Here is a 26,399-nt window from a genome sequence, read left to right as displayed (position 1 = left end):
TTAAGAGTGAAAGGTAATCTTGTATTAATTAGCACAAACTGTTAGCAATGGGGAATCATGACCAAGTCAAAACAACACCGAAAACAGTCCTTCCCAGCAAGTGTGGGAATTCTAACAATCTGAATGTGCACATGTGCTAGGAGTTTTGCAAAACTGCCAAGCAGATTGTGGCAGCCAGATTTCTCAGTAGAATTCAGTAAATCCTATTAGAGGACATGTTCTTTGTTTAGGAAAATTCCAGGGTGACCTCTGAGTGTTGAAAGAGAAGCTCTCTCTTGGACAAGGCCTGAGGGATAAAGAACCTGAATTTCTCTGTAAAATAAAAGCAGAGTTTGAGTTTCAGGGGAAACGGGAGGCTGTCCTAGAAAAATGAAGGTCATGTGAGGTGGTCCAGAAAGAAAGGGCTCAATACTAGACAGGTTGTGCTGAGGAGGAGACCACCAGGAAACTGGGAAATTCTGGGAAGCAAGGGCATCTTAATTTTAAAAGCTATTTGCTCTGAAATAATATAATCCCTCTCTGTTGCCGTAACAGACTGCCAAACAATATCACCCTGATGTGGGTGTGTCCAGAGGGGGCAATCCAGAATGGAGCAAATGGGGTGGAAGGATCCCACAGGTCCATAATTCTCAATACGTAACACTCTTTCTAAAACCCTCAACTTGAGGGCCAGATTTATTCTTCTACCTGAAACAAACAAAACAAAAAATGAACAAAATATATGAAAAAATGATACTAGATGGCAATATATGAATGACAGTGAACTATTAGAGAACTGCTGATACATGGGAGAGAGAAAAGCTACAGAGGAAAGACACAGAGAGGGGATTAAGAGATGAACAGAGAAAAACCAAAGCAAAAGGTGTTCAGAAAAGGAAGTTGTCCCACCCCCATCCAGAGAATCCACAAGAGATATGAGGACTGGGGTAGAACTGGATTTTTCACAGCACAAGGGATGGAGAACTCTATTTCTGTTTGAGGCTGATATCTAAATACCATCCTCATCTACCCCTCCCCCCTCTCTCTCCCCACGTCCAATCTGTTAGCAAGTCTTGTCAGTTACAGCTTCAAAATCCATTCAGAATCCAACCATTTCTCATCACCTCCACTCTACCACCCTAGCCCAGGCCACTATCAGCTCTTACCTGGACAACATCAAGAACCTCCTCACCTTCCTGTTTCCAATCTTACATGCCCCCAAGTCCCCATCCTACTCTATTTTCCACACAGTCAGAGAAACATTTATCACCTGACAGAAGAGGACAGTTACTTGTTTATTGTCTGTCTCCCCTTCTAAAAGGTAACCTCCATGAAGTCAAGGTCTTCTATTTCTGTTCATTGCTATATGCCCAGAGACTAGAATAGTGCCAACGTATATATAGTTAGTACTGAATCAATATTTGTTAAATGAACTACACAAGTTGTTATGGAACTGTACACCACATATCTCTAGGAAATGAATAAAGGAACTGCACTTTGTATCACTCTGTGGGCCTTCAGGAGGCCCAGGGATCTGCAAATCACATCTTGCTTTGTTGCCTGTCACTAAATCTACAATGGCTTGTACATAATGGTCACTGAATGAATAAACAAAAGGAATATAACATAGGTCTAATATCATATATAGTGCCTAGGCCTAGCCTGGGCAAAAGATGGATGCTTTTATATCTCGTGGTACAGGAATAGATGACTGGTACAGAGTAGAGTTCATAAACAATATCAAGTCTAAAAGAAAATACACTATTGATAACATGGACCTAGCAAATTCTGTGCCAACTATGAAAAATACAGATATGATTAACATAATTTTTATCTTCAAGGACTAACATAATTTTAGTTATCTTCATCTCTACTAGCTTGTAAACAAGTACAAGTAACTCAGTGGTATAACTGTTCTACTAGAGATATACATAAGAAACATTTGGGAGGCACAAAGAAGGAAATCTTACCTTACCTGAGGAGGTCAAATGGTCAAGGAAAGATTTATGAAAAAGATTTTACTAGAGCTGAGTCTTATAAAGAAGAGTTTACCAGATGAGAAAAAACACATTTAGAGAAGAAGGCACAGTCTGTTTTGAAGGCATAACAGGCTTCCAGAGTGGTTCCTAGGAGGGAGTTAACAAAATATGGAAGGATATTCTGTCATAAGACAGAAAAGTCACAAAGCTCTTTCCTTTAAGGACAGAGCCTATGCTTTTAAAAGTTCCTAGACCCTCCTCTCAAAGTACCCACTTCCCCAATAAGATGTGACCTCCAAAGGGGGAAAGATTTAAAAACATCAAATAACAAAATCAGGGAGGGAAGACAAACATATTTATTCCAGTCTAGGTCACTGGAGGACTTAAAACGTGTACTACTCAGCGCCCCCTATTATCATCTGCACCAACAAGGGAAGAACGTGCCTGAACAGCAAGCTCTACCCGAGGCCAGCCGATGACTGCTGTGAGGTTCCCGTCAGTCAAGTCTCTTCCTCGTCATGCAGTTAATGAGGCTTCCCCCCTCGTAGCGAAGGGCTCCTTAACTCTAAATTCATTTTGCACAGAGAAGAGGAAAGAATCTGACATACTACTGATGGTTCCTCATTTAATTCATGACTTAAATCCTATCTCAGTATTTAACTATCTTTATTTTCTGATTAAAATAGGAAAAAAAGGGGGGTGGGGGGTAAGGGCAACAGAAATTACACTGTACTGATACAGAGACTTTAAATTCTAGTCAGAGTTAAGACCCATATTAAAGGTCAACTGATGGTTCCAAGGAAATAACTACATGGAGTCTGGTTGAGACATACATGAGTTGAGTCTCATTATTAGCCACAATAATGTAGGAAAACAGCTCTCAATGAAATTGGAGTCCACACTTGTCAGGCATGGGTAGGAAAAAGCCTGGAGAAATGAGTTCTCTCCATGCCCCTGTGACAAAGAAGGCTCCTGGTTTAATGGGAAGAGTAGCTCCAGTTCCCAGACGGTGTCCACAGCTCAAAGCCGAGTTTAGCAGTGGAATCGAGTGGAGAACTTAGGCGATACAGGCACGGTCAAGGGCTGGTCACTTGACTTGACTTCCACACCCTGGTACCTGCGTACTGGATTTGCCTTGTGTACCTGCAGAGTGAGAAAAATAAAGTTACCATTGATAAGGATGTTAGAGAACTACAATTATGGGTGTTTTTGCTCCTCTTCTTGAGAACATTTTTGTATAGTTTTGCAAATCCCAGTCACTAATTTGGGGGTTGGTGGGAGGCAACACAGTCTAGCAGCAAAGCACAAGAGCTCTGGAGCTCAAGTAGGTTTCTATTCAGGTCTTGCTGGATCCCTCAGCTTGCACCTATCTCCAGTTTGACTGTTCAGTACTAGGGTATGACGGGGCTGTACTCAATTGCAGCAGAAAGAAGATACATGTTAAGAATTTGCCAGAGTACAATCTTAAGATTATTGAGTCTTAATATTCACCAAAAGCATGGACAAAAATAAATAAATAAAATAAAATAACCAAGAAAGGTTGCCAGGAGAAGGCATGGTCCCATCCATCCTTCTTACAGTCTAAAATCAACCCTGAATCAAGCCAGATTAGTAGAGAGTTCTATGATACAGACAATCACAAGAGGCAGGATTCAAGTGCTGAAGAAAAGTCAAAACACTTGAGGCTGGTTTTGTGAGTACATCCAATCAGCATACGGTAGCTTGGATTTTGTCAGGAAACTAGTCCCTTTAATAGTTTGTCCCTAGAGCCCTCCTGTGGCCAGTCATCTCTACCAACAGCTGTATCAGCTGCTGGCTTAGCACTTTTAGACAAAACCTCAACAACTTACATATTGTTATATTCATCCTTTTACTAAGCATATGAAATTCTATCTAAAACTGTGTTCTTCCTTATTAATGCAGTTAATGTGGCTTGCTGCCCTCCTAGTGAAAGGGTCCTTAACGTGAATTAAGTTTTCTTTTTGGATAACTAATATTTAAATCATTATCTAGTGTTAACATGGAAGGTCACCTGGACTGATATGCACTATAACTCCAAGGAATTTGAGTCAAGTATTAAGAGGAAAATGAAAATATAGTTGTCACACAATTCCCACGTCCTTCCCTACCTATGTATTCTAATTGTAAAACACATTGGTTTCCTTAAGCCTTAAGGCAATAATAAAAAGTTAAATAAAGAGTCCTACAAATATATCACTGTGCGCTGGTATAGCACCTGATGTCCTCCTTATTTAGACCCCTGGAAGAAATTCTGACTGAATTCAGGATCAAAGATAAATGTATTTGTTAAATAACTAGCTTGTTTATATCACTTAGCAGATCCATGGATCACAATGTATACATCCTTAGCCTCGTTCACTCCTCAACTTTGTCACCACCCCTGGTTTGTCTGACTTCTCATTTTCACTCAACTTTGATGTATCCTTGGAGGCCACCTTAGATCCTTTCTGGAACAAGGCAAGGTACAGATAAAACAAAACAGACGCAACCATGGGTTAGTCAGTGCTCATGCTGCCCAGTTACCAGTTCTTTCCGTAGTCTGGCCAGCTCCTCCTTCTGTTGCTCTTCCTCCTGTTGCCTGGCCTCCTCCAACTGCTGGGCTTTCTGGGCTTCCACCTCAGCCATTCTCTTCTCCAGCTCCTGCCGCTCCTTGGCTCTCTTCTCAGTGGCCAGCTGAAAAGTTTCTTGAACTAGAGAACCAGAAAGGCCCTCTGAGTACAGAAACAGAGAGAATATTGGTGCACAAGCAAGACTTGCATAAACCTAGCCCCACAGATCCAGCAAGTGATAGATATGCATGGCAACAGAAAGGTGGACCTCTAAGGAAGCCTAGTTGGGAGAAAGGTGGAGTAAACCACATACAAAAAGTCCTAAAATTTTAAGGACCCCTATAAATCATTGGAAGGGCCCCTATAAATCATCTAATTAGGAGAAAAGCATGACCTACACAGGTGAAGTAGCTTGCTCAAAACTACATAGTGATTGTGAGACAGATTTAGGAAAAGAATCCCACTTTTCTGAAACACTGCCCAGTGCTTAAGGAATCAAATGTTTTCTATCCAAGGCTTGCTTTAGGGTGAACTCCAGAAAGAAGTCCTGGCTCTCCCTCACTTACTTGCTACTCTCTGGGTGGGGAAAGTAAAATTGTTGTTGAAATGCCAGGTGCTTGTTCTATGAATCTGACCCCAACACACTCTACAAATCAACATAGCTGCTGGATTCAATGAAGAGCTAGGGGAGAAAAAATTAGATCGCCTACAGGCAGATGCTTCTGGTTGACACAGCATTGTACTGACACAACTGAGTCCCAGGAAGTCTAACCATTCTGCCCCAATCCCCCAAGAATACATAAAATACTACCAGTAAGGGATTTTTTCTCTCTCTTAGGAACAAAGGGCTCCTGGGAGATGACGGTGTTTGGACGAGCCTTGAAGCAAGCTGCTTCTTTCTGCTGTTTTAGTTCTTCCTCCAGCTATGAGAAAGAAAATCTGTCAGATAAGCAGCCACACTACTTTCCATAACTACCATCTCAATGACTCAAGTTCGAATGTTTCTGAACAGTTTCATCTACAAAGACAGCAGGTGATTTAATCTAAACTCAATTAAAATCCCTTTTACATTAAGTAGATCAGACTAACAACATCTGAACCCACTGAGAACTAGAAAATACCTTGAAGATACTTTTAAGGCCTACTTAACATCACAAAAAGTAAACAAGTAGACATTAATATACCCCTGGATGTGATCACCTGGTAAAGTATTCTCCCTCCCAACCCCCAAAAGAATCTAACCAGAATTTAGTCAAGCCTCTGGATCTGACTATTCATTTATAGGAAATACAGGAGATAGAGGAACATATTAATCAACATGTTGGGAATACAATGAGCAAAACCCAGATTGTAATACCTATAGGAAAACTCTCGCCACTATTACTCAACATAGTTTTGGAAGTCCTAGCCAAGGCAATCAGAGAAGAAAAAAATAATAAAAGGAATACAGACTGGAAAAGAAGAAGTAAAACTGTCACTGTTTGCAGGTAACATGATACTATACATAGAGAATCCTAAAGATGCCACCAGAAAACTACTAGAGCTAATCAATAAATTTGGTAAAGTTGCAGGATACAAAATTGATGCACAGAAATCTCTTGCATTCCTATACACTAATGATGAAAAATCTGAAAGAGAAATTAAGGAAACACTCCCATTTACCACTGCAACAAAAAGAATAAAATACCTACGAATAAATCTACCTAGGGAGACAAAAGACCTGTATGCAGAAACTATAAGACACTGATGTAAAGATGATACAAACAGATGGAGAGATACACCATGTTCTTGGATTGGAAGAATCAACATTGTGAAAATGACTCTACTACCCAAAGCAATCTACAGATTCAATGCAATCTCTATCAAATTACCAATGGCATTTTGTACAGAACTAGAACAAAAAATCTTAAAATTTGTATGGAGACACAAAAGACACCGAACAGCCAAAGCATTCTTGAGGGAAAAAAAACAGAGCTGGAGGGCTTCCCTGGTGGCGCAGTGGTTGAGAGTCCGCCTGCCAATGCAGGGGACGTGGGTTCATGCCCCGGTCTGGGAAGATCCCACATGCCGCGGAGCGGCTGGGCCCATGAGCCATGGCCGCTGAGCCTGCGTGTCCGGAGCCTGTGCTCCACAACAGTGAGAGGCTTGTGTACTGCACAAAAAAAAAAAAAAAAAAAAAAAACAGAGCTGGAGGAATCAGACTCCCTGACTTCACACTATACTACAAAGCTACAGTAATCAAGACAATGTGGGGCTTCCCTGGTAGCGCAGTGGTTGAGAGTCCGCCTGCCGACGCAGGGGATGCGGGTTCGTGCCCTGGTCCGGGAAGATCCCACATGCCGCAGAGCGAATGGGCCCATGAGCCATGGCCACTGAGCCTGTGTGTCCGGAGCCTGTGCTCCGCAATGGGAGAGGCCAAAACAGTGAGAGGCCCGCGTACCGCAAAAAAAAAAAAAAAAAGACAATATGGTACTGGCACCAAAACAGAAATATAGATCAATGGAACAGGATAGAAAGCCCAGAGATAAACCCACGCACCTATGGTCAACTAATCTATGACAAAGGAGGCAAGGATATACAATGGAGAAAAGACAGTCTCTTCAATAAGTGGTGCTAGGAAAACTGGACAGCTACATGTAAAAGAATGGAATTAGAACACTCCCTAATACCATACACAAAAATAAACTCATAATGGATTAGGGACCTAACTGTAAGACCGGACACTATAAAACTCTTAGAGGAAAACATAGGAAGAACACTCTTTGACATAAATCACAGCAAGATCTTTTTTGATCCACCTCCTAGAATAATGGAAATAAAAACAAAAATAAACAAATGGGATCTGATGAAACTTAAAAGCTTTTGCAAAGCAAAGGAAACTACAAACAAGACGAAAAGACAACCCTCAGAATGGGAGAAAATATTTGCAAATGGAGAAAGGATTAATCTCCAAAATATATAAACAGCTCATGCAGCTCAATATTAAAAAAACAAACAACCCAATCCAAAAATGGCCAGAAGACCTAAATAGACATTTCTCCAAAGAAGACATACAGGTGGCCAAGAAGCACATGAAAAGCTGCCCAACATTACTAATTATTAGAGAAATGCAAATCAAAACTACAATGAGGTATCACCTCACACCAGTTAGAATGGACATCAAAAGAAAATCTACAAACAACAAATGCTGGAGAGGGTGTGGAGAAAAGGGAACCCTCTTTTTTTTTTTTTTTTTTTTGAAGAGGGAACCCTCTTGCACTGCTGGTGGGGATGTAAATTGATACAGCCACTATGGAGAACAGTATGGAGGTTCCTTAAAAAACTAAAAATAGAATTACCATATGACCCAGCAATCCCACTCCTGGGCATATACCCAAAGAAAACCACAATTCAAAAAGACACATGCACCCCAATGTTCATTGCAGCCCTGTTTACAATAGCCAGGTCAAGGAAGCAACCTAAATGCCCATCAACAGACGAATGGATAAAGAAGATGTGGTACATGTTTACGATGGAATATTACTCAGCCATAAAAAGGAACAAAACTGGGTCATTTGTAGAGACATGGATGGATCTAGAGACTGCCATACAGAGTGAACTAAGTCAGAAAGAGAAAAACAAATATCGTATATTAACACATATATGTGCAACCTAGAAAAATGGTACAGATGAACCGGTTTGCAGGGCAGAAAGAGAGACACAGATATAGAAAACAAACGTATGGACACCAAGGGGGGAAAGTGGTGGCGGGGGGTGGTGGTGGTGGTGGTGTGATGCACTGGGAGATTGAGACTGACATGTATACACTAATATGTACAAAATGTATAACTAATAAGCACCTGCTGTATAAAAAAATAAAATTCAAAAAAAAATGGATGAAAATTAAAAATGAAATTCTATAAGGTCACCTATAACCCCACCATAAATAACTATTATTAACATTTTAGTGTATAACCCCTTTCATATCATATACATGTAAACACATATACTTTTAAAATAAATGGTCATATTATTCATATAAAAAAACCTATAGGAAAATCAAACCAGTTTATTCAACATATAAAATGCAAGTAGAGCAGCCTTTAGATTAAAAGAGATTTAGAGATTTATCAAACAAATATAAAATGTGGACCTTTTCTGGATCCTGATTTGAACAATTTAACTGTTTAAAAAATGAGAGATTAGGGGATATATGAATGCTGACTATTTGTCACTATTAAGGAATTACTGTTAATCTTTTTAAGTGTGATAATAGTATTGTGGTTATGAAATTCTTTTAATCCTTATATTTTAAAGTTACACACTGAAGTAGTTTTGGATGAAATGAGATGACACCTAGGATTTGCTTCAAAGTAATCTTGTATAGGCAGAAGTATCCAGTATAGACATGAGTAGGTAGAAGTGAGATGAAATAAGATTTTCCATGTTTTGATCCCTAGAAAACCAGGTGACAGTTCATGGAAGTTCATTATACTATTCTACTTTTATGTATGACTGAAAAACTTTAAAAAATCTTTTTGTGATGGAAAATATACAGACATTCTATGTCATGGTCCTTGAACGAGAGATTCACTACTGCTTCCAAAGCAACTGTCCTAAGTTCTCCTAGAGAACAGTACCAACAGGGAGCCTACATTTAGTTACTTAAGCAATCATATCTCTTGAGCTTCAAGAGGGATGACTTTCTACAAACAAAGATTAGGCCAGAGCCCCTTTTGGACAGAGTCCAGAATAAGAGACAATATCAATACTGACAAATTTAGGGATTCAGGAGATTATTTTCCAGACAGGGCAGAATTAGATCCAATTAAACCAGCCAACAACCAATTGACTGTTTTAAATCACCTGTCATCTATAAAGAGCAAATAGCACACTATGTTGCAAAAACAACATACCATATTAAGAATCTATTCTCACCTCTCAGTTTCTTATCAAAGCACCAGCAGAAAGGAGTGAACATTTAATGAACAAGTCTAATAAATGGAATAGATGAGATCTTTAAGAATCTCCTGACACAAAAAAAGCCTAACAGTTCTCACATTCCCCAGGTGATCACTTACAGCAGAGATCAGCAAACTTACGCCGCAAGCCAAATCCAGTTTGCAACCTCGTTTTGTATAGCCCTTGAGCTAAAAATGGTTTTTATATTTTTAAAGGGTTGAAACACACATACAGAGAGAACATGTGACAGAGACCACCTGCACAGCCTAAAATAACACATAGCAAACTTTTTTATAGAAAAAGTTTGCTGACCCCTGATTACAGTGACAGCCCCTAAAATAATCCAGTATGTTAGTTCCCAGAAGTTCAGTGTAGTGGGTCTACCTATTGTAACAAATCAACAATCAAACAATTCACATTTTAGCTGCTCTCCCCAGCCCCACCTGGTGCTTCCAAGTCTGTGCCTTCAGAGCACCTCTTCTGTCAGTCTCAAAGCAGAAAGGCTCAACCTGGGTTGTATTCTTCACCTTCTTCTCCGGCAGGTTAATGGTGTCAAAATGAGGCAAAGGAAGCGCCTTGAATTTGGGCACCTAATAGAAAAGAAAATGTAAGATTTAAAATAAGGTCTTTCTAGCCAGAAAGCAACAACTACTCCAGAATATTTGGATGAATCTAAAAAATAGGAAAGGCCAGTTTTCAAAGCAGCTTGGTGTAGCAGAAAGAGCATTGGGTTCAAAAGGAAATCAAGGTTTTCCTCCCAATATTGCCAATGACCAGCAGCATGATCATGGGCAAGTCACTTAAGCTCCCTGTGCCAGAATGGCACTTAAATAGCCTTATGAAGTATAAATAGGGCAAGTAATTTAATGGCACTTTAAATTACTTGCCCTATTTATACTTCATAAGGCTCTTAGAGGGATCAAAGGAAGTCAGTGATTTATAGTTAAAAGTGCAACATAAAAGATTACCTTTGAGGGATCAAAGAATAGTACTATGCTACTTGGAGAAATGGAAACACCTACCTCCCCTTTCTGCAGTTCTTTTATTTTCTTCTCCTTCTGTAACTGACGTTCTTTGTCTCGAGAATCAAAAGAGAAAGGGCATATTTCCACAGTTCTCCCCACTGGGATTTGGGGCTTAAAAGGCATTCCAAAATATGGCACAGGTTGAGCTCTTATCACTACTGGCTCCTCCTCTTCCTAAAGAAAAAAAATGCAGTTTAGAAACAAGATTCCTCGCTCTCTCTCACCTCCTCTGAATGTGGAGTCAGAAGACATTATATGAGAGAAGTCATTAATTAAGGCAAGTCACTCAACCTCTCAGGTGTCTTAGCTTCCTTTTCTATCAAAGAGGAGTATCTACCAACTCTCAGGGGTGAAACCAGTGTGAAAGCATTTGATAAACTAACATAATTACTCTTAAAGGATCTAAAATTTTTCACAGGAAGGTTGTAAAAACTAAATGAGATCAGTTTGAATAAAATGAAGAACAGAAGAAAAGTACTAACCAAGCATATACCTTGGCCTCTTCTTTGACCCAGACTTCAGACTCCACTAAAACATGTGACTGGGAGTATTCCCAGTTGCCAAACCCAGAATAGGACCAAGTAAGTTGATTGGATTCAAGCTGGTAACATAAGATTACTGTGTATTTTAGTTTCAAATGAACCTATAAAAAGGCTTATGCCTGAGATCTGCTGTAAAATTATCCTAACTCTGGATATTTATAGATAAAATGGGGGATGTAACAAGAAACTAGCCTGATCAATGACAGTTTATATATTCCAACTTCATGAACCATCACCACACAGTCACCTTTGCAACCCTTGGATTAATGGAGATAGTTAAGGACAGGGTGGATGTAACTGCTTAGTATGAATTTTAAAAGTCCCTCACTGAATGGTGACAATAGTTGGGGCAAAATAGAGTATAGGTCTTGGGAACTTTTGATCCACATTACAACAGGGTGATTTCCAATGCAACAGAAACAAACATAGCTCCAATAAGTTACAACCAGTTACCACTGAAAGCCAAAAGATTCATACCCTTACTAACTACTTTGTTCTTGGAAGAGCAAAAACAGATGATCATTCATACCCATTGTTAAGACAACTCCAGACAAGAGTGATGGCCTTTGTATTCCACTAAGTTTAAGAAAGAATAATGCTTAGATTGATTATGTAGAAGGAGTAGAAACCCCCATCCCAGGGAATCACCTCATCTTCTCTGGTGGGCATTCTGATTCTGTTCTTCAGAGCAAAGGCCGGTGACTTGGGGACAGTGATTGGAAGTACTTTCTTTTCAGGAACACCCTGGAAGGAGTAAGCAACTCAATTAGATATCCTAGAACAATCTCTACTAGGCTGTGTGATGAGATCAATCCCTTTCTTAGAAGTTCACATATCAGGAATCAAAAAAAGCTAGTTATTTCAGTATGTTGTTAACTTATCCAACTAAGACTGGTATGTATTAATGCTCCAAAGGTGGATTAACATGACAGAAGAACAGCAAATAACAAAAACATAGTTTGAGTTGCATATTCAACAAAAATAGGATTCATCAAAATCTTTTTTGGTATTTATGAAAAACACTACAAAATAAACTGTCAATATTTTATTGTTTCTCTCCCATTTTATACCCCAATCCCTTAAAAACAAAATCAAAAAGGACTTCCAAATGTTATCTAGGAAAAGAATAGATACTGTCCATTCTCTTAAACCTATTCCACATACATCTCTAAAATAAGAACTTATATTTTAAAATATTAACCTCAAAAGGCAAATGGAAAAAAGTACGGGGCAAGGGTTAGCTTAATTTCCTTTTGCCAAATAACTGGACAAAGAACAAGCAGTTTACAAAGATATACAAGAGGCTCAATCGCAATAATTTTTAAAAATATAAAGTAAAATAAAGTATTTTTCACCTACAAGACTGAGTAATAATTAAAAGACTGGTTAATACCAGTGTTGACAGGTGAAGAGAAATGGGCACTCCTATACAGTTGGGTAAGGTACATAGCACAAATTGGTACAAACTTTAGGAATTAGCTACTAAATCTTTAAATGGTCATACTCTTTCACCCAATATTACATCTCTAGTATTTGATCTCTAGTTTAGTTTTTAGGTATATTTCAATACAGCATTTTTAAATTTAAATGAATAAAAAAATTGCAAATAACCCTATTACCTATCAAAAAAGAACTGGCTAAATCCTTTCTTAAATTGTGGTACATAACTAATTGTGGTACATGACTAATAAGAATCTACTGTATAGCACAGGGAACTCTACTCAATACTCTGTAATGACCTATATGGGAAAAGAATCTAAAAAAAGAGTGGCTATATGTATAACTGATTCTCTTTGCTGTATAGCAGAAACTAACACAACACTGTAAATCAACTATACTCCAATAAAAAATAATTTTAAAAAATTGTGGTACATCCACACAATAGAATACTATAGTCATCAAAAAGAAGAAAATAAATCTTTATTACTGACAGAACAGTATTCATAATGTTGAGGGGGGAGGGACAAGTTGCTGAAACAAAAAATACTATTATTAAATATTATTTCTGTGTGTTTTTAAGATGTCTTTTAAGAAAAACAAATATATGATATCACTTATATGTGGGATCTAATTTTTTTTAAATGATATAAACGAACTTATTTACAAAACAGACTCACAGATCTTGAAAACAAACTTATGATTATCAAAGGGTGGTGGGGACAGGGATAAATTAGGAGCTGGGGATTAACACACACACACTACTATATATAACATCAATAATCAACAAGGACCTACTGTATAGCACAGAGAACTCTAAATATTCTGTTAATAACCTATATAGGAAAAGAATCTGAAAAAGAATGAATCTATGTATATGTATAACAGAATCACTTTGCTGTACACCTGAAACTAACACAACACTGTAAATCAACTATACTCCAAAAAAATTTATTTAAATAAATTAACTGAATTGAATTAAATTTTTAAAAGATACTTGCGCATATACTAAAAAAATAAAATAAAATGTATATATAATTAATCTAAGCATAGAAAATAAAATATGGAAAGAACACCAAGCTGTTAACTCTCACATATCTTTGAGGGTAGATTAAAAGAGGAATTTAATTTCTATATTCCTTAATTCTAATACATTCAACTTCTCCAAAGATTTTTTCCCCCTTTGTGATTCCAAAACACTGCCAACATCTCAAATCTTTTCAGACTGAATTATGTATACCATACTATGCACATCATTCAAAACTAACATAATTCTAACTCTCATAGAGTTTACACTATCATGAATCTGGCAATTAACCCTAACTGCAAAATGGTATCTCTAGGGCTACCGTCCTGCACGAAGTGTATGACCAGATCAGTTTTAAAAAATCGGGCTTTCCTGGTGGCGCAGTAGTTGGGGGTCTGCCTGCCGATGCGGGGTACGTGGGTTCGTGCCCCGGTCCGGGAGGATCCCACATGCTGCGGAGCGGCTGGGCCCGTGAGCCATGGCTGCTGAGCCTGCGTGTCTGGAGCCTGTGCTCCGCACAGGGAGAGGCCCCAACAGTGAGAGGCCCGCGTACCGCAAAGAAAAAAAAATCAAAACAACCTTGAGACATCCTCAGTAACTCCTTATTTCTTATACCCACATCCATATGCTGGCCCCATCAGCTCTCTATTCTGCTTCCTCTCTAACTCTTCACTGTCATGACACAGGCCACATCATCTATTGCCTGTACCATTCCACTAGCCTTCTAACAGTCCTTCAGCTTCTCTCATTCCACCAGTCCATCTTCTTATACAGTCAGAAGATTTGATGTTACTTCCTAACTTAAAATTCTTTAATGGCTCCTACTGCCTACCTACAAAAGTATAACATATTCCTTGGCATGAAGTACAAGGTGTTTCATAATTTGGAACCCTGCCTGACTTTCCAGGCATATCTCTTGCCCCTCTTTAGGCATCACCCTCCATCCACAATGAACTACTAACAGCTACCAAAATTTAACACAAGTTCTCATCACAATGCAATACCTTTGCTTATGCTCTCTCAGAAATGCTCTGGCTGCTTGGAAGCATCTAACCCTTCTTCTCAAGCCTCCACTAAAGCATCGCCTCTCTGATAAAACCCTTCAATAGATCACTCCACTCCTCCAGACCTACTGACCCCACTCTCCCCTGTATATAGTCTATCATGGTACATATGAAACTTCATTGCACTTGTTTATTTAGGTATTCATCTCCTCCTGCTAACCTATGAGTGCTTTGAGAGTGGGGACTGTTATTCCATCAACCCCTAATACCTAACACAGACCTTGGCAAGCATAAGGCATTCAGGAAATGTTTGTTGAATGAATACAGTAAGCATGAATAACAGAATTTATACCTTGGACTTGAAGACTCTTGGACTCTAATTTATACCCTGGGAGACTTCTTAATCCCAACAATGCTGCAACTGCTCCAAACATGTTTGGAGTATCTTTCTTGGAGTGGCCTTCAAAGCCAGTTTTAGGGCCATGCAAGGCAATTGCTCAATCTTTACTTTTAATTAAGCAAAACTGTTTCCAGCTCTATTATTTTAGACTACTCAGAAGTTTTAGTTCCCAATGACTTTAGACCAGCCCCTAAGAGCAAATTAATCTTTAAAATATGAAGACTTGCCATCGTTGAAGAGATCCAAAACACTGTGCCACAGGATCCAAGACCAGTGGCTTTTCCAAAATGCTTTCTATGATATCAATCTTTGGAAAGAATTAATAAACTCTCAAGGTGACCACTGTAAAGGGAATGCTCATTCTGCTGTGAAAGTTCTCATACATTTTCTAAAGAAAACCAGAATCACTAGTATAGTAAAATTTAATACAGCAGAACTTGTAATCAGAATGACAAAAGTCTATGAAATGGGTTTCCAAATAATGCTTGCCAGAAAACGACAACAAAAATCTGTTGTTCTACAACATCCTGGACACCTGTGGACACCAGCCTGTAGCTCGAACACAGTCAAGGATACGCGGTAATAGGAAGTACACTGAGCAAGGAGTCAAGAGGTCTGTTTTAGCCCGGCTCTGATTCCAGTCTGTACAACCTGTATAACATGAGATAGCCTTTTAGTCCTTGGTTTTTTTCCTTTCATAAAATATAGTAATTGAAATAAATATCTGAGGACTCAGTTTTAAAATAATGCCACTTTTCCTATTTTTCCCCTCTCTCTGCATCCTCCCAACAGAGAGATGTGCATTTTAAAAGAAATCTCTAATAAGTAAGCCATGAAAGAGATATTTACGAGTAGGATCAATCCTCATAATTACTTGGGGGAGAAGGAAAGGTGATTTATGAAAATCAACCTTGCAGCAACTATTTATCCACACCCCATCTCCACTGCAATCAAAGCCAATAGGGGGCTCAATCGGAAATAAAGAAAAAGACATTGGGTTTCTAGAGACAGAGAAGGCTTCTTGTTTTATTATTTTAAGGTTTTTTAGTTATAAGCTCCTTGAGGGCAGCGACATTGCCAATTGCATTCCTTTGCATTCTCCACAGCACCTACAAGAAGTAGTAATTGTTCAATGAACATATGTTGATTAGCATTACTGTCCTTATTTGTTTACATGTCAATCTGTTCTCCCAGACTGTGAAAGCTTTGAGGACAGAGGCTGTGCCTAATTCCATTCCATTTCCCAGTGTCTAACACAGGCTGGTGCACTTCAGCTTGTACTGCTGCTCATGCAGTTATCCAATATAGCAATGCCCATGCTGTGATGCTTAGGTGCTGGGGAAACAGGAGTGAACAGTACAGATATACATGGTCCCTGCTATCAGTGAGTTCACATTCTAGTGGAGGAAAGAGACAATGAAAAAGTAACAAATCAAGTATTTCCTGATTTTCACAAGTGCTCTGAAGAAACCCAACAGAATGTGGAGCTGAAGGATAATGGGGGAAACTCTGAAAGGAAGCTGAGGGAAAGTATCTCTAAAGAGGTGATACATGGTTAGAAGTGGGCATTGTGGGTGGACAGATGACACATTTTGGAAACGCAGCCCAGGATGGGGGATGGGATGTTAGGGGTGAGCACTTCTCCCTAAGGCAGGATATGCCCCCAAGTGCCCTGGGACAAGTTCTCAGGCCTGTCCCAGAGCAATTAGGAGATTACCATGAAGCAATGTTATATCTCAAGGAGTATGAAAAAAAAAATTTTTTTTAAAGCCTGCTGGTCTCCCCAAGTCCCTAAAATGTTGCTGCTAAAATTACTCACTGGAGAGCACAAGAAACACCACAAGGACGCATGGAAAGAGAGCTTCAGCACCAGGGGACATGAATGGGGACAACAGTGTCAGACAGATAGCTGCATTCTGACTCTGGGAGGCAGGCTCTTCTGCTGCCTGAGGGTCCAACACTAGAAGTTAAGACACCTAACCTCAGTTCTGCCACCAACTTTTAAAAACGTTTCTATGGGCAAGCCACATTCTTCTTTCAAAGCCTCTCTTTCTAAAAAATGAAGAAGAGTGGAAGGGAATAAATACATCTTTGCCTCCTTTTCTGGTTTGCTTCTCTAGAATCCAAAAGTTGAAGTGATGTCACTGGAAATTTCAGTAGGGAGAGAGCTGCAAAGAGCCAGCATCAAACTCAGATACTGCCATTTGCCAAAATAAACAGTGATAACAGCATTGTGGGGTAGAATAAGTGTTTAAGGAGATGACAGGTTCAAATCCTGGTTCTGCATACTAGACACCTCTCAGCATCTCTTTCCTCATCTGAAAAGTAGGGTTAAAAATAGAACATTGTATAACTGATTCACTTTGTTATAAAGCAGAAACTAACACACCATTGTAAAGCAATTATACTCCAATAAAGATGTTAAAAAAAAGAACATTTTTTTTAAGAGTTGTTATGAGAAATAAATAAGATAATCTGCACAAAACACTCAGTACAACATAAGCATGCAATAGTTATTACTATTAACAACATGACTGCTTACTGTGTGTCAGACACTAAGGTCTTCATCAGGGCTCTCTCTAATCTATGCTGCACCTAACAAAGCAAAACTCCAGGGGTGGAGCCCAGGAATCTGTTTATATAATAAAATCCCAGAGGATTCTGAGAACCAGTTGGATTTGGCAATCACTTCCCTACCATTCAGTAGCATCTAACATACTTACCTAGTGTTTTGCTCATCTGTTTATCCAGAATTCTCAACAAGGCCTTACCTGGTACAATGCTACTCTAAGATCTCACTTAACTCCTAATGAACTCTAGTCACCCTTCCCCACTTACCACTTCACCCCAACATTTCCAAAGTACAACAAACTGCCAAACCAATTTCCTAAATCAGTGTTTCTAAAAATGGAGTTCAGGTAATACTGGTGGTATGGAAAAGGATGTAGACCATGTTTTTTTAAAAAATAATCACATATTTTCCTAAGAACCTTTTAGTTTAAAAGGTACCTTCTATTTTAACACAAGAGCATGGACCCTGGAACCATATTCAGATACCAGCTCTGCCACTGGCTAGTTTGTGATCTTGGGCAAGTTATCTGACCTCTACAAAACAGACTGATAATAGTATCTACAGTGTTTACTTCATAGGGTTGTTATGAGAATTAAGTAAGTTATCATATAAAGAGCTTAGAATAAAACTTGGCACATAAGTTTTATAGAAGTATTAGCTATTATTGTTGTTATTCATGGCCAAAAGTACTGATTTTCCATTTACATAATGATTTATATGTTCCCCTTAAAATTACTTTTAAAATGAGCTGATGATTTTAAGAATATATAAAGTCAATTAAAGTCAATATTGGTATAGGAGATACAAAGAATACAGTAAAAATCGAGAGGGTGATAGGTAAATTAAATAAAAAACAAAAAAAACTTGTAGCAGGGGGAAAAGCCAGGAGCTTGGAGAAAAAGATGTTATTAAAAGTAAGGTGCCAAATGCACGTTACAGAAGCCTCATGGAGGTCATTTCTCTTTTCTGGGCCTTGGGTTTCTGATGTGTAAAGTGAAAACTCTGAGCCCTTCTGGGTCTAGGATTCTGAGGTCTGCATACAAACTACAGTTCCCTTGTTGTATTCAGAACAATTTCCTCACCAGGTAATGACAAAGAAGGCACAACTCTTGGAGACTAATCACTTGAGTGGGCAGAGGTTTCTTAAAAGTTTGCGTAACAGGGCTTCCCTGGTGGCGCGGTGGTTGGGGGTCCGCCTGCTGATGCAGGGGACGCAGGTTCGTGCCTCGGTCTGGGAGGATCCCACATGTTGCGGAGTGGCTGGGCCCATGAGCCATGGCCTCTGAGCCTGCGCGTCCAGAGCCTGTGCTCCGCAGCGGGAGAGGCCACAGCAGTGAGAGGCCCGTGTACCGCCAAAAAAAAAAAAAAAAGTTTCTGTAACAGAGTCTGGCCTATCATACGTATGCATCACAGAAAAAAAGAAAAAAGAAAGAAAAAGAGAAAAAGAAAAGCGTTGTGAATAGAAAAGAGGTCCCATGTGCAGAAAGCTCTCAAACTGAAAGAAGATATTGGCGAGGGAAGAGAGGAAGAATCATTTGTAAGCATCACCATGCTTTTTTTAAAGCCTGGAAAATATAACTTCGGATTGCTTCTGACTTAGTGCTAAGAAAATAAACAAAACTAAATAGCCAGTCAAAGGTAATACAGTTGTCCCTCAGTATCCTGAGGGAATTGGTTCCAGGACCCCCAAAGATACCAAAATTCGAAGATGCTCAAGTCCTTTACATTGGTGTAGTATTTACATATAACCTATGCACATCCTCCTGTATACGTTAAGTCATCTCTAGATTACTTATAACACCTAATACAATGTAAATGTTATGTAAATAGCTGCCTGAGTGCAGCAAATTCAAGTTTTGCTTTTTGGAACTTTCTAGTTTTTTTCCTGAATATTTTCAATCCATGGTTAGTTAAATCTGCAGATACATAACCTATGGATAAGGAGGGCCAACTGTATATTGGTGCACACTTTCACTTAAAACTGTGGGGACCCTAAAGGATAAGCAAAAAGAAAGAGGACGGGAAAACAGTTCTTAGTACCTGGACATAAGGTGATTCAAACTGGAAGGAGGATGATTCCCCATCTGCCTGGAAATATACCTGAAAACCATCTTTGCACTTATGCAGGTGCTGAACTCCATTACTTCTTCTCTGACTGTGGCATCTCTTCTTGATTGTATATTTTCTCTCAAATCATGACTGTGAGCCCATCATCAAACTACAACCCACTTCTCTAATCTAGGTTCCAGGTGCTCCTCTGGATATACTTCTTTTCTCCAGCTTAAATGACCCATTTACAGTTCCCAGTAGCCACCCCATGCTTTCCACCTTTGGACTTTTTTTATGTTACTCCCACTGCCTGGAATGCTTGGTCAGTCCATTTCATTTGCATTTCTACAAGTCCAAATTCCACCATAGAGTGGAGAGGCAATATAATGAAGTGTAAGGTCACAAACTCTGGACCCAGAGTGCCTGAATTCTTATACTTGTTCCACTACTTACCAGCTGAGTACCCTAGGAATGCTACTTAAACTCTCTGTCACTCAAGTGCCTCATCTGAAACTGGTGAGAATTAGAGTACACAACCTGAAGGGGTTCTGATCAAAATGAATGGGTTAATATACAAAAAGGGCTTGGAGCACATAGTGCCTGGCACATAGTGAAAGTGTCAGCTATTATGACAGTAACGACAGGAAGATGACGATGATGAGGACGACTACTATACATTGCCAAGGCTCAGATCAAATGCTTCCTCCTCCACAAAGCATTCCCTGAACCTTCTATCTGGAAGAAATCATTAACTCCTTTGAATACTTATAGCACTTTTAACTGTCACCTCTCTTAGAGCACTTCTGTCACTCTTTATATTATTTATACCTATACTGTATCCCTTACTGGACTTTAAGTTTCCTGAGAGCAAAATCCACCTCTGACATGTCTCTTTATCACCCACAGCTCCTATTATGATGCCCTGATCATGTATCTACTCAAACATTTGTGAATGGGTGGATCTGTGGTCATGAGCAGGGCACTTCTGCCAGCTCGCCGAGCCTCCCCACTCTTACCACAACATCTTCCAAGATCTTAGTAGGGCAGGGCCTAGAATGAAATTCAAAGTGTTCATCCTCCAATTTCTTCTTTGACTCTCGCTCCTGGATCCTCTTCTCAGTTTCCAAATCAAAGCCAATAGGCTGAGTGGATGGCTTCACAGGCGGTTTCTTAGGCAAGATGGGTCCACCTTCAAGAATTCTGTGATCAAGTTCCTGTGCTTTGAATTTGTATCTGTAAGGTGAGAGTTTAAGTGACAACCACAAAAAATATTTTAATAAAATGAAAACTACATAAACAACAAAGTAAGCCAAAACCAGAAAAATAATACTCATTAAGATTACCCATAATGCACAACAAAATTTCAACTCTCTTCATAGCCACTGTCTCTACCTCTAGAGCAAAGAATAAATGAGACAGTCTAATATTCCCACCACTTTAAAGATTGCGGTTTCTCTGCAAGAGGAAACTCCCCCTTCTAAAAAGAAGTAAAAGAAGGGGACTTCCCTGGTGGTCCAGTGGTTAATGCAGGGGGTCCCAATGCAGGGGGTCCAGGTTCAATCCCTGATCAGGGAACTAGATCCCGCATGCCACAACTAAAAGAGCCCTCATGCTGCAACTAAGACGTGGCGCAGCCAAATAAATAAATAAATAATTTTTTTAGAAAAAGAAAGTACAAGAAGGAAGAAAGAAGAATACAGGAGACAAACTCTAGCACTAATCACATGAAGTTCCAGTTCCCTCGGGTAGCCATAAAAAGATGAGATCTACCTAAATTAACCTCAGAGGACACTCCTTATTGGAATCATAAGTAAGTTCTCCCACTGCAACCTCCACAATAGTGTTTTACCAGTTTACACTTCAGGACAGCTCCATATTCCCACTTTCAATCCTTTCATCACAGTGGCAAGGCAGAGCCTGTAGCTCAAATGCCATAATTCCCAAGGCAAGAAAAATAGTTAACTGTCCCCCTTACAGAACTGAAAAGAAAGTAGGCACGTTCTTGGAACTCCTCCTCAAACACTGAGTGAAACTTACTGCTGCAGTTTCTCGAGCTCCTCAGCCTCCTGTTCTGCTGCACTTTTGTAGGTCACAGGTCTTGCACGCTGTTTGGTTTGCAGCACAGGAGTCTGTGGGTCTCTGCATATCTTGGCCACAGATTTGGAGGGTAACAGAGCTGTAAACCAAGATCACAGACATTCACTTAGCTCTCCAAGACCCCGTATACCTGTAGGTGCTGACTCAGCTAGGCAGCCCAGAGATGCCAAACCAGAGTGGCTGGCCCTCTACACTCAGCTCAGCTCATGTCAGTCAATCTGATAAACATTCAGTCCTTTCTCCCCTGTCACTCTTTACTGAAGGGTATGATGAAGGCAGCCCTTGGGTAAACTCTGCTATCGTCTTCTGAATCTGAAATCCATTTATGTCTGATGGATTCCTTTTCACTGCACAGGCCTGTACTGACTTTCTATTGACAGTGCTAACTATTTTGCTTGTTATTGACAAATAAGATTTTCACTTATTCCAGCTTTAAAATAAGGCCTTTCTAAAGACCAAGTAATAACTCCCAATATTATGTATTCCCTAAAAGTGTCTACATCAAAACATCAAGACCACCTCTCACAGAAAGTCAAATGGAAAAAGTAAGAAAAAACTATGTCAAAGCATCAATATTAAGATCATCATCACCACTCATAGAAAATAATGATTTATCTGGCCAGGAGCAACCTTGTCAATTTTCATAATTACACAGAATGAATCCTCTAATTTAGACCTTATTACCTAACAGTGGGAGATGGAAACCAAATCTACTTATTTTAGAAATAAGCCAGCCTTCAAGTATACATATAACTATTTTTGAGCTATAACGGTACAAAGTTTTAAATAAAAATTGCAAAAAATAATTTTTCTATTTGCCAGGACCAAGATTCTAAGAGCAATGTATATAAGACTCTAACAGTCATGTATTATTTGGAAAGTCATGGTTAATATTTACATTTCCATTAGAATAAAGAAAGACATTTCATTATTTTCATAATATAAAATCTGACAAATGGTTACTAGAACATAATAACAATATTAGGAAATGCTGTCCTTAAAGGAATTCATCTGGCTACCTAACATAGCACTAAACAGTGCCTATGCAAAGGCAGAAAAAATTTAGAAACCTTCAAAATCAAAACAAACGGATTCTGCTTTATCCAGAATACTACCCTACACTCTTGACAACTATTGTATACCACACCTCCACTCCTGAAACTTCTTTAGCTTCTTTTCGTAGGAATTATTTTCATAAAGATAGATGCTATTAGATTAGATTACTCTTATCTGTTCACCACCAAATCTACAAACTCAACAGCACAAAAATATACAATGGAGAAAAGACAGCCTCTTCATGGTACTGGCACAAAAACAGAAATATAGATCAAACTCAGCAGCACCTGCACCCACTGCTCTCTTCCACCCTCCTTTCAAAGAACAATCACTCCACTTGTGTTAAGTATCCCTCTCCTACCTGCCTGCACAGGGACTTAATCATCGGTTATCTCTTTTCTCTCCTCTATCTTCATCTTCTTTCCCTGCTAAGGACTTCTCAGCATACAGACCTGCTCTCCCTATCTCGCACCTCCCTTGATTCTTACATCTCCCTCCACATGCACAGCACTTACCATAATTTGTAATGACCTATTTGTTTATCTGTCTCACTGAATTAGAAACTTGATATTGAGTAGCACCAAGTCCGTTTTGCTCACTTCTATACTCCCTACACCACACAGAGTGTCTGCTTTGTAGTGGTAAAACATTTATTGAATTGCTGAACAAAAAGCACACAACCTTAAGTGAATGGAATGCTTTCATTTTCTGTAGGTGAGTAAATGCACACTGACACATGGTAAAGATAGCCTTGATGTGTAATGACATCTCAGGTTAACTCAATTCCCCTTGGCCAATTATTGATCAGGAGGATCGAGGTGGTTGATGGGTATAAGTGGACAGATAGCTGGGTGGTTTGAGAAATGCTCAACTATGTATACATTTGTTGTCTGCATACAGGCACATGCCATGCTTTAGTTCAAAAGTGAGGATTTCAACTAAAGGCAAATTTGCACCTAAGATGTAAGGAAAGGGAATTCTAGGGGAGGCTCCAGCCAGGTATGATATTGGAAAGAAACTTACTAATATCATCCTTCTTGCTCCTCAAGTGATATCTGTTAGGGGTTCGTTTATGGAAGGCTTCGACCTGCTGTGCAAGGGGCACATACGTAGAAGCCGTCTCACCAAATGTTCTTTTCTTTCCCTGGGACAGGTTGAAAGGCATAACAATGGTGCATCCCTTAGTCACTCGGGCCTGAAAAGAAAGAAGTTGTTCCCCAAATGAAGTGTTATGGAAGAGCTCAGATCTACCACAAGCCACAGACTCAGTACAGAGGATCAAAAGAAAAAGGGTCAGGGCTTCCCCTGGTGGCGCAGTCGTTGAGAGTCCGCCTGCCGATGCAGGGGACACGGGTTCATGCCCCGGTCTGGGAAGATCCCACATGCCGCGGAGCGGCTAGGTCCGTGAGCCATGGCCGCTGAGCCTGCACATCCAGAGCCTGTGCTCCACAACGGGAGAGGCCACAACAGTGAGAGGCCCGTGTACCGCAAAAAAAACAAAAAAAGAAAGAAAGAAAAAGGGCCTGTGTAAAGCCAAGATTATTATTCTTCTTAAGTTGTCAGTCCTTGAGCAAGGGTTATAAACAGTCTATTCCCATCTTTTAAAAAGGGGAAGAGGGGAATTCCCTGACGGCCCAGTGGTTAGGACTCTGTGCTTCCACTGCAGGAGGCGCAGGTTCAATACCTGGTTGGGGAACTAAGATCCCACAAGCCACACAGCGTGGCCAAAAAAATTAAAAAATAACAATAAAATGAAAAGGGGGAGAAAGCATCTAGAACTTAACAAATTATCTGTTCTGTAAGAGTACATAAGGTGATTTTTCCCAAGCATGTTAATGTTTTGAAGCAATCAAGAGCAAGTTTTCTTAGAAGTGAAAAAAGCTGCAAAGGTATCCCATCCCCAGTCCCATTTAAAAATTTTTAATTGGGCTTCTGGACCTGAATCAGGTCAGGCAGCTGCCTGAATCAAATTCTCTCCACACATCCTACCAAAAACTGACTGATGAAGAAGCCTACTCTTTGGGTCATTAATTTTGATAAAATTGGTCTCTGATTGGAAACAAAACTCTTCAAGGACTTACGTCCCAAAGGAAGAAGCACAACCCCAGGATTTAAGATTGCAAAGGACTGACTTCAGCAAGTCATGATGGTGACTGCAAATGCAAGGAGAAATTCTTAGTGCTAGGATTTTTATTTAGGATTGTTACTGTTTTTGTTAGCGCTCTGGTAACAAAACTGGATTTGAGTGGTCTGCCCCAATCCCATTTTCCCCATAAACCCTGTTATATTTTGCACACAATTTTGCAGACACAAGATTTTTTCAAAAATTTTGTTATAGCACAAGCTGTAACAAGCCTGTACCTACAATTTGCCACACATAATTCTATGTGTTTTGTGTACATTCTCAATTCAGTTTTCACAGCAACTTGATAAGATGCTTCCCAGAGACATAGAGTGATTTGTCCAAGATTACACAGCTAACAGGGGCAAAGTGAGGATTCAGACCTATCTTAACTCAAAAACATATGCTCCTCTCAATTATATTATTGTAACTAAGTGACCACAAATATTACACCAGAATCCTCACTGAATTATTAACAAGAATATTAATTTAGTCTATCAACTTACAGGAGACGGAGGATGCTTTCGCAGTTCAGATGTAAAGTTCACTTCCTTATACTCCTCCTGGTTCTTAGGATGTTGTTTGATTCGCTCATCTGTGAGGAAGTGGAAGTCAACTGATTTGGTTACCTGGCTCACTGATTTCTTCACAGGGAGCCCTGAGTGAGGAGCAGAGTAAAACACACAGATAACACTAAGAATAGAGAACATAAAGTAAGTCCCCTTTTATCCAGTCCTTTTGGTATTTCTATTACCATGGATCTAACTTTGTTCACTCTCTACATATAAGCCAACACTTGAAACAGTCCTCAGGGACACCAATATATGTGCCTTATTCATTTAGTACTATTGGGTTTGAGGCCTTTCGGTCAGAGGCAAACTGTTATAAGGTAGCACAGGGGAGAAGAATCCCACCTCCCAGTTGTGGTCATAGCTCTGGAGACAGAGAAACCGGAATACTTTTGATAGGAAAAGCTATGAATTGACTTTAAAAGCACTTAACTAAGCATCTCTAAGAGGGATACCCTATAAACTCCAGAGATGCTTTTCAACCCAGTAAGCAGAGCTTCACAGCTTTGACTCCACCAATGATAATTATGCTAAAGCAAAGCAGAACTCTGATCCCTTCAGCTCTCTCAGGTATACTTTCCTCCATAACTACAACTGGATTCACTCAGCTGTCTTTTCCTCTGACTAGGATAAAATGGGAAGACAACAAAAAGCTGGTCTGCCCAATTGCTCTATCTTCTGTCTCAATCCTAGTTCCTTCTTATTCTAATACAAAGAAAAAGAATTAGGAGAAAAAAGGAGGGAGGAATTAACTCCACTTAGAGAAATGAGGTAAGGACTCATGGAAAAAGGCCTCAAAAGATGGGTGTGACTTCTTCAGTTAGAGATGGAGAGGAACAGCATGCTCTAAGAAAGGACCAACATATGTAAAATGTTCTAGGGAATGATCACTGGGATATGAATGGTACCCATGTCCAGGTTTCTAAATAAACACATCTTTTAATGCTGACTACTGACCAAGAAAGACTTTTGTGCTTTAGAGACTTCAAAAACCCTACCAAGATTATGAGAAGCACCCCCTCATACATCA

General features: G+C 39.5%; 1 protein-coding gene across 3 annotated transcripts in view; it reads right to left on the bottom strand.

The window, feature by feature from the left end:
- Nucleotides 1–26,399, bottom strand: part of TPX2 (TPX2 microtubule nucleation factor) — a 60,742-nt gene continuing 34,343 nt past the window's right edge. For 2 of the 3 annotated variants that reach the window (XM_067707772.1, XM_067707773.1), the window contains exons 9-18: nucleotides 25,307–25,458; nucleotides 23,702–23,873; nucleotides 21,563–21,701; nucleotides 20,542–20,758; nucleotides 11,685–11,780; nucleotides 10,492–10,668; nucleotides 9,913–10,059; nucleotides 5,340–5,451; nucleotides 4,503–4,690; nucleotides 1–3,101 (exon numbers count right to left, since the gene is read on the bottom strand). In XM_067707772.1, the coding sequence (XP_067563873.1) occupies nucleotides 2,991–3,101; nucleotides 4,503–4,690; nucleotides 5,340–5,451; nucleotides 9,913–10,059; nucleotides 10,492–10,668; nucleotides 11,685–11,780; nucleotides 20,542–20,758; nucleotides 21,563–21,701; nucleotides 23,702–23,873; nucleotides 25,307–25,458 (1,511 nt within the window). In that variant the 3' untranslated portion in view covers nucleotides 1–2,990. The remainder of the gene's footprint in view (nucleotides 3,102–4,502; nucleotides 4,691–5,339; nucleotides 5,452–9,912; nucleotides 10,060–10,491; nucleotides 10,669–11,684; nucleotides 11,781–20,541; nucleotides 20,759–21,562; nucleotides 21,702–23,701; nucleotides 23,874–25,306; nucleotides 25,459–26,399) is intronic. The other variant, XM_067707774.1, reaches the window with a different exon arrangement.

This window comes from Pseudorca crassidens, chromosome 15 (genome assembly GCF_039906515.1).
Source record: "Pseudorca crassidens isolate mPseCra1 chromosome 15, mPseCra1.hap1, whole genome shotgun sequence".
Taxonomy (NCBI): domain Eukaryota; kingdom Metazoa; phylum Chordata; class Mammalia; order Artiodactyla; family Delphinidae; genus Pseudorca; species Pseudorca crassidens.
Note: the sequence above shows the minus strand (reverse complement) of the source record. Positions and strands in the feature narration are given on the sequence as shown.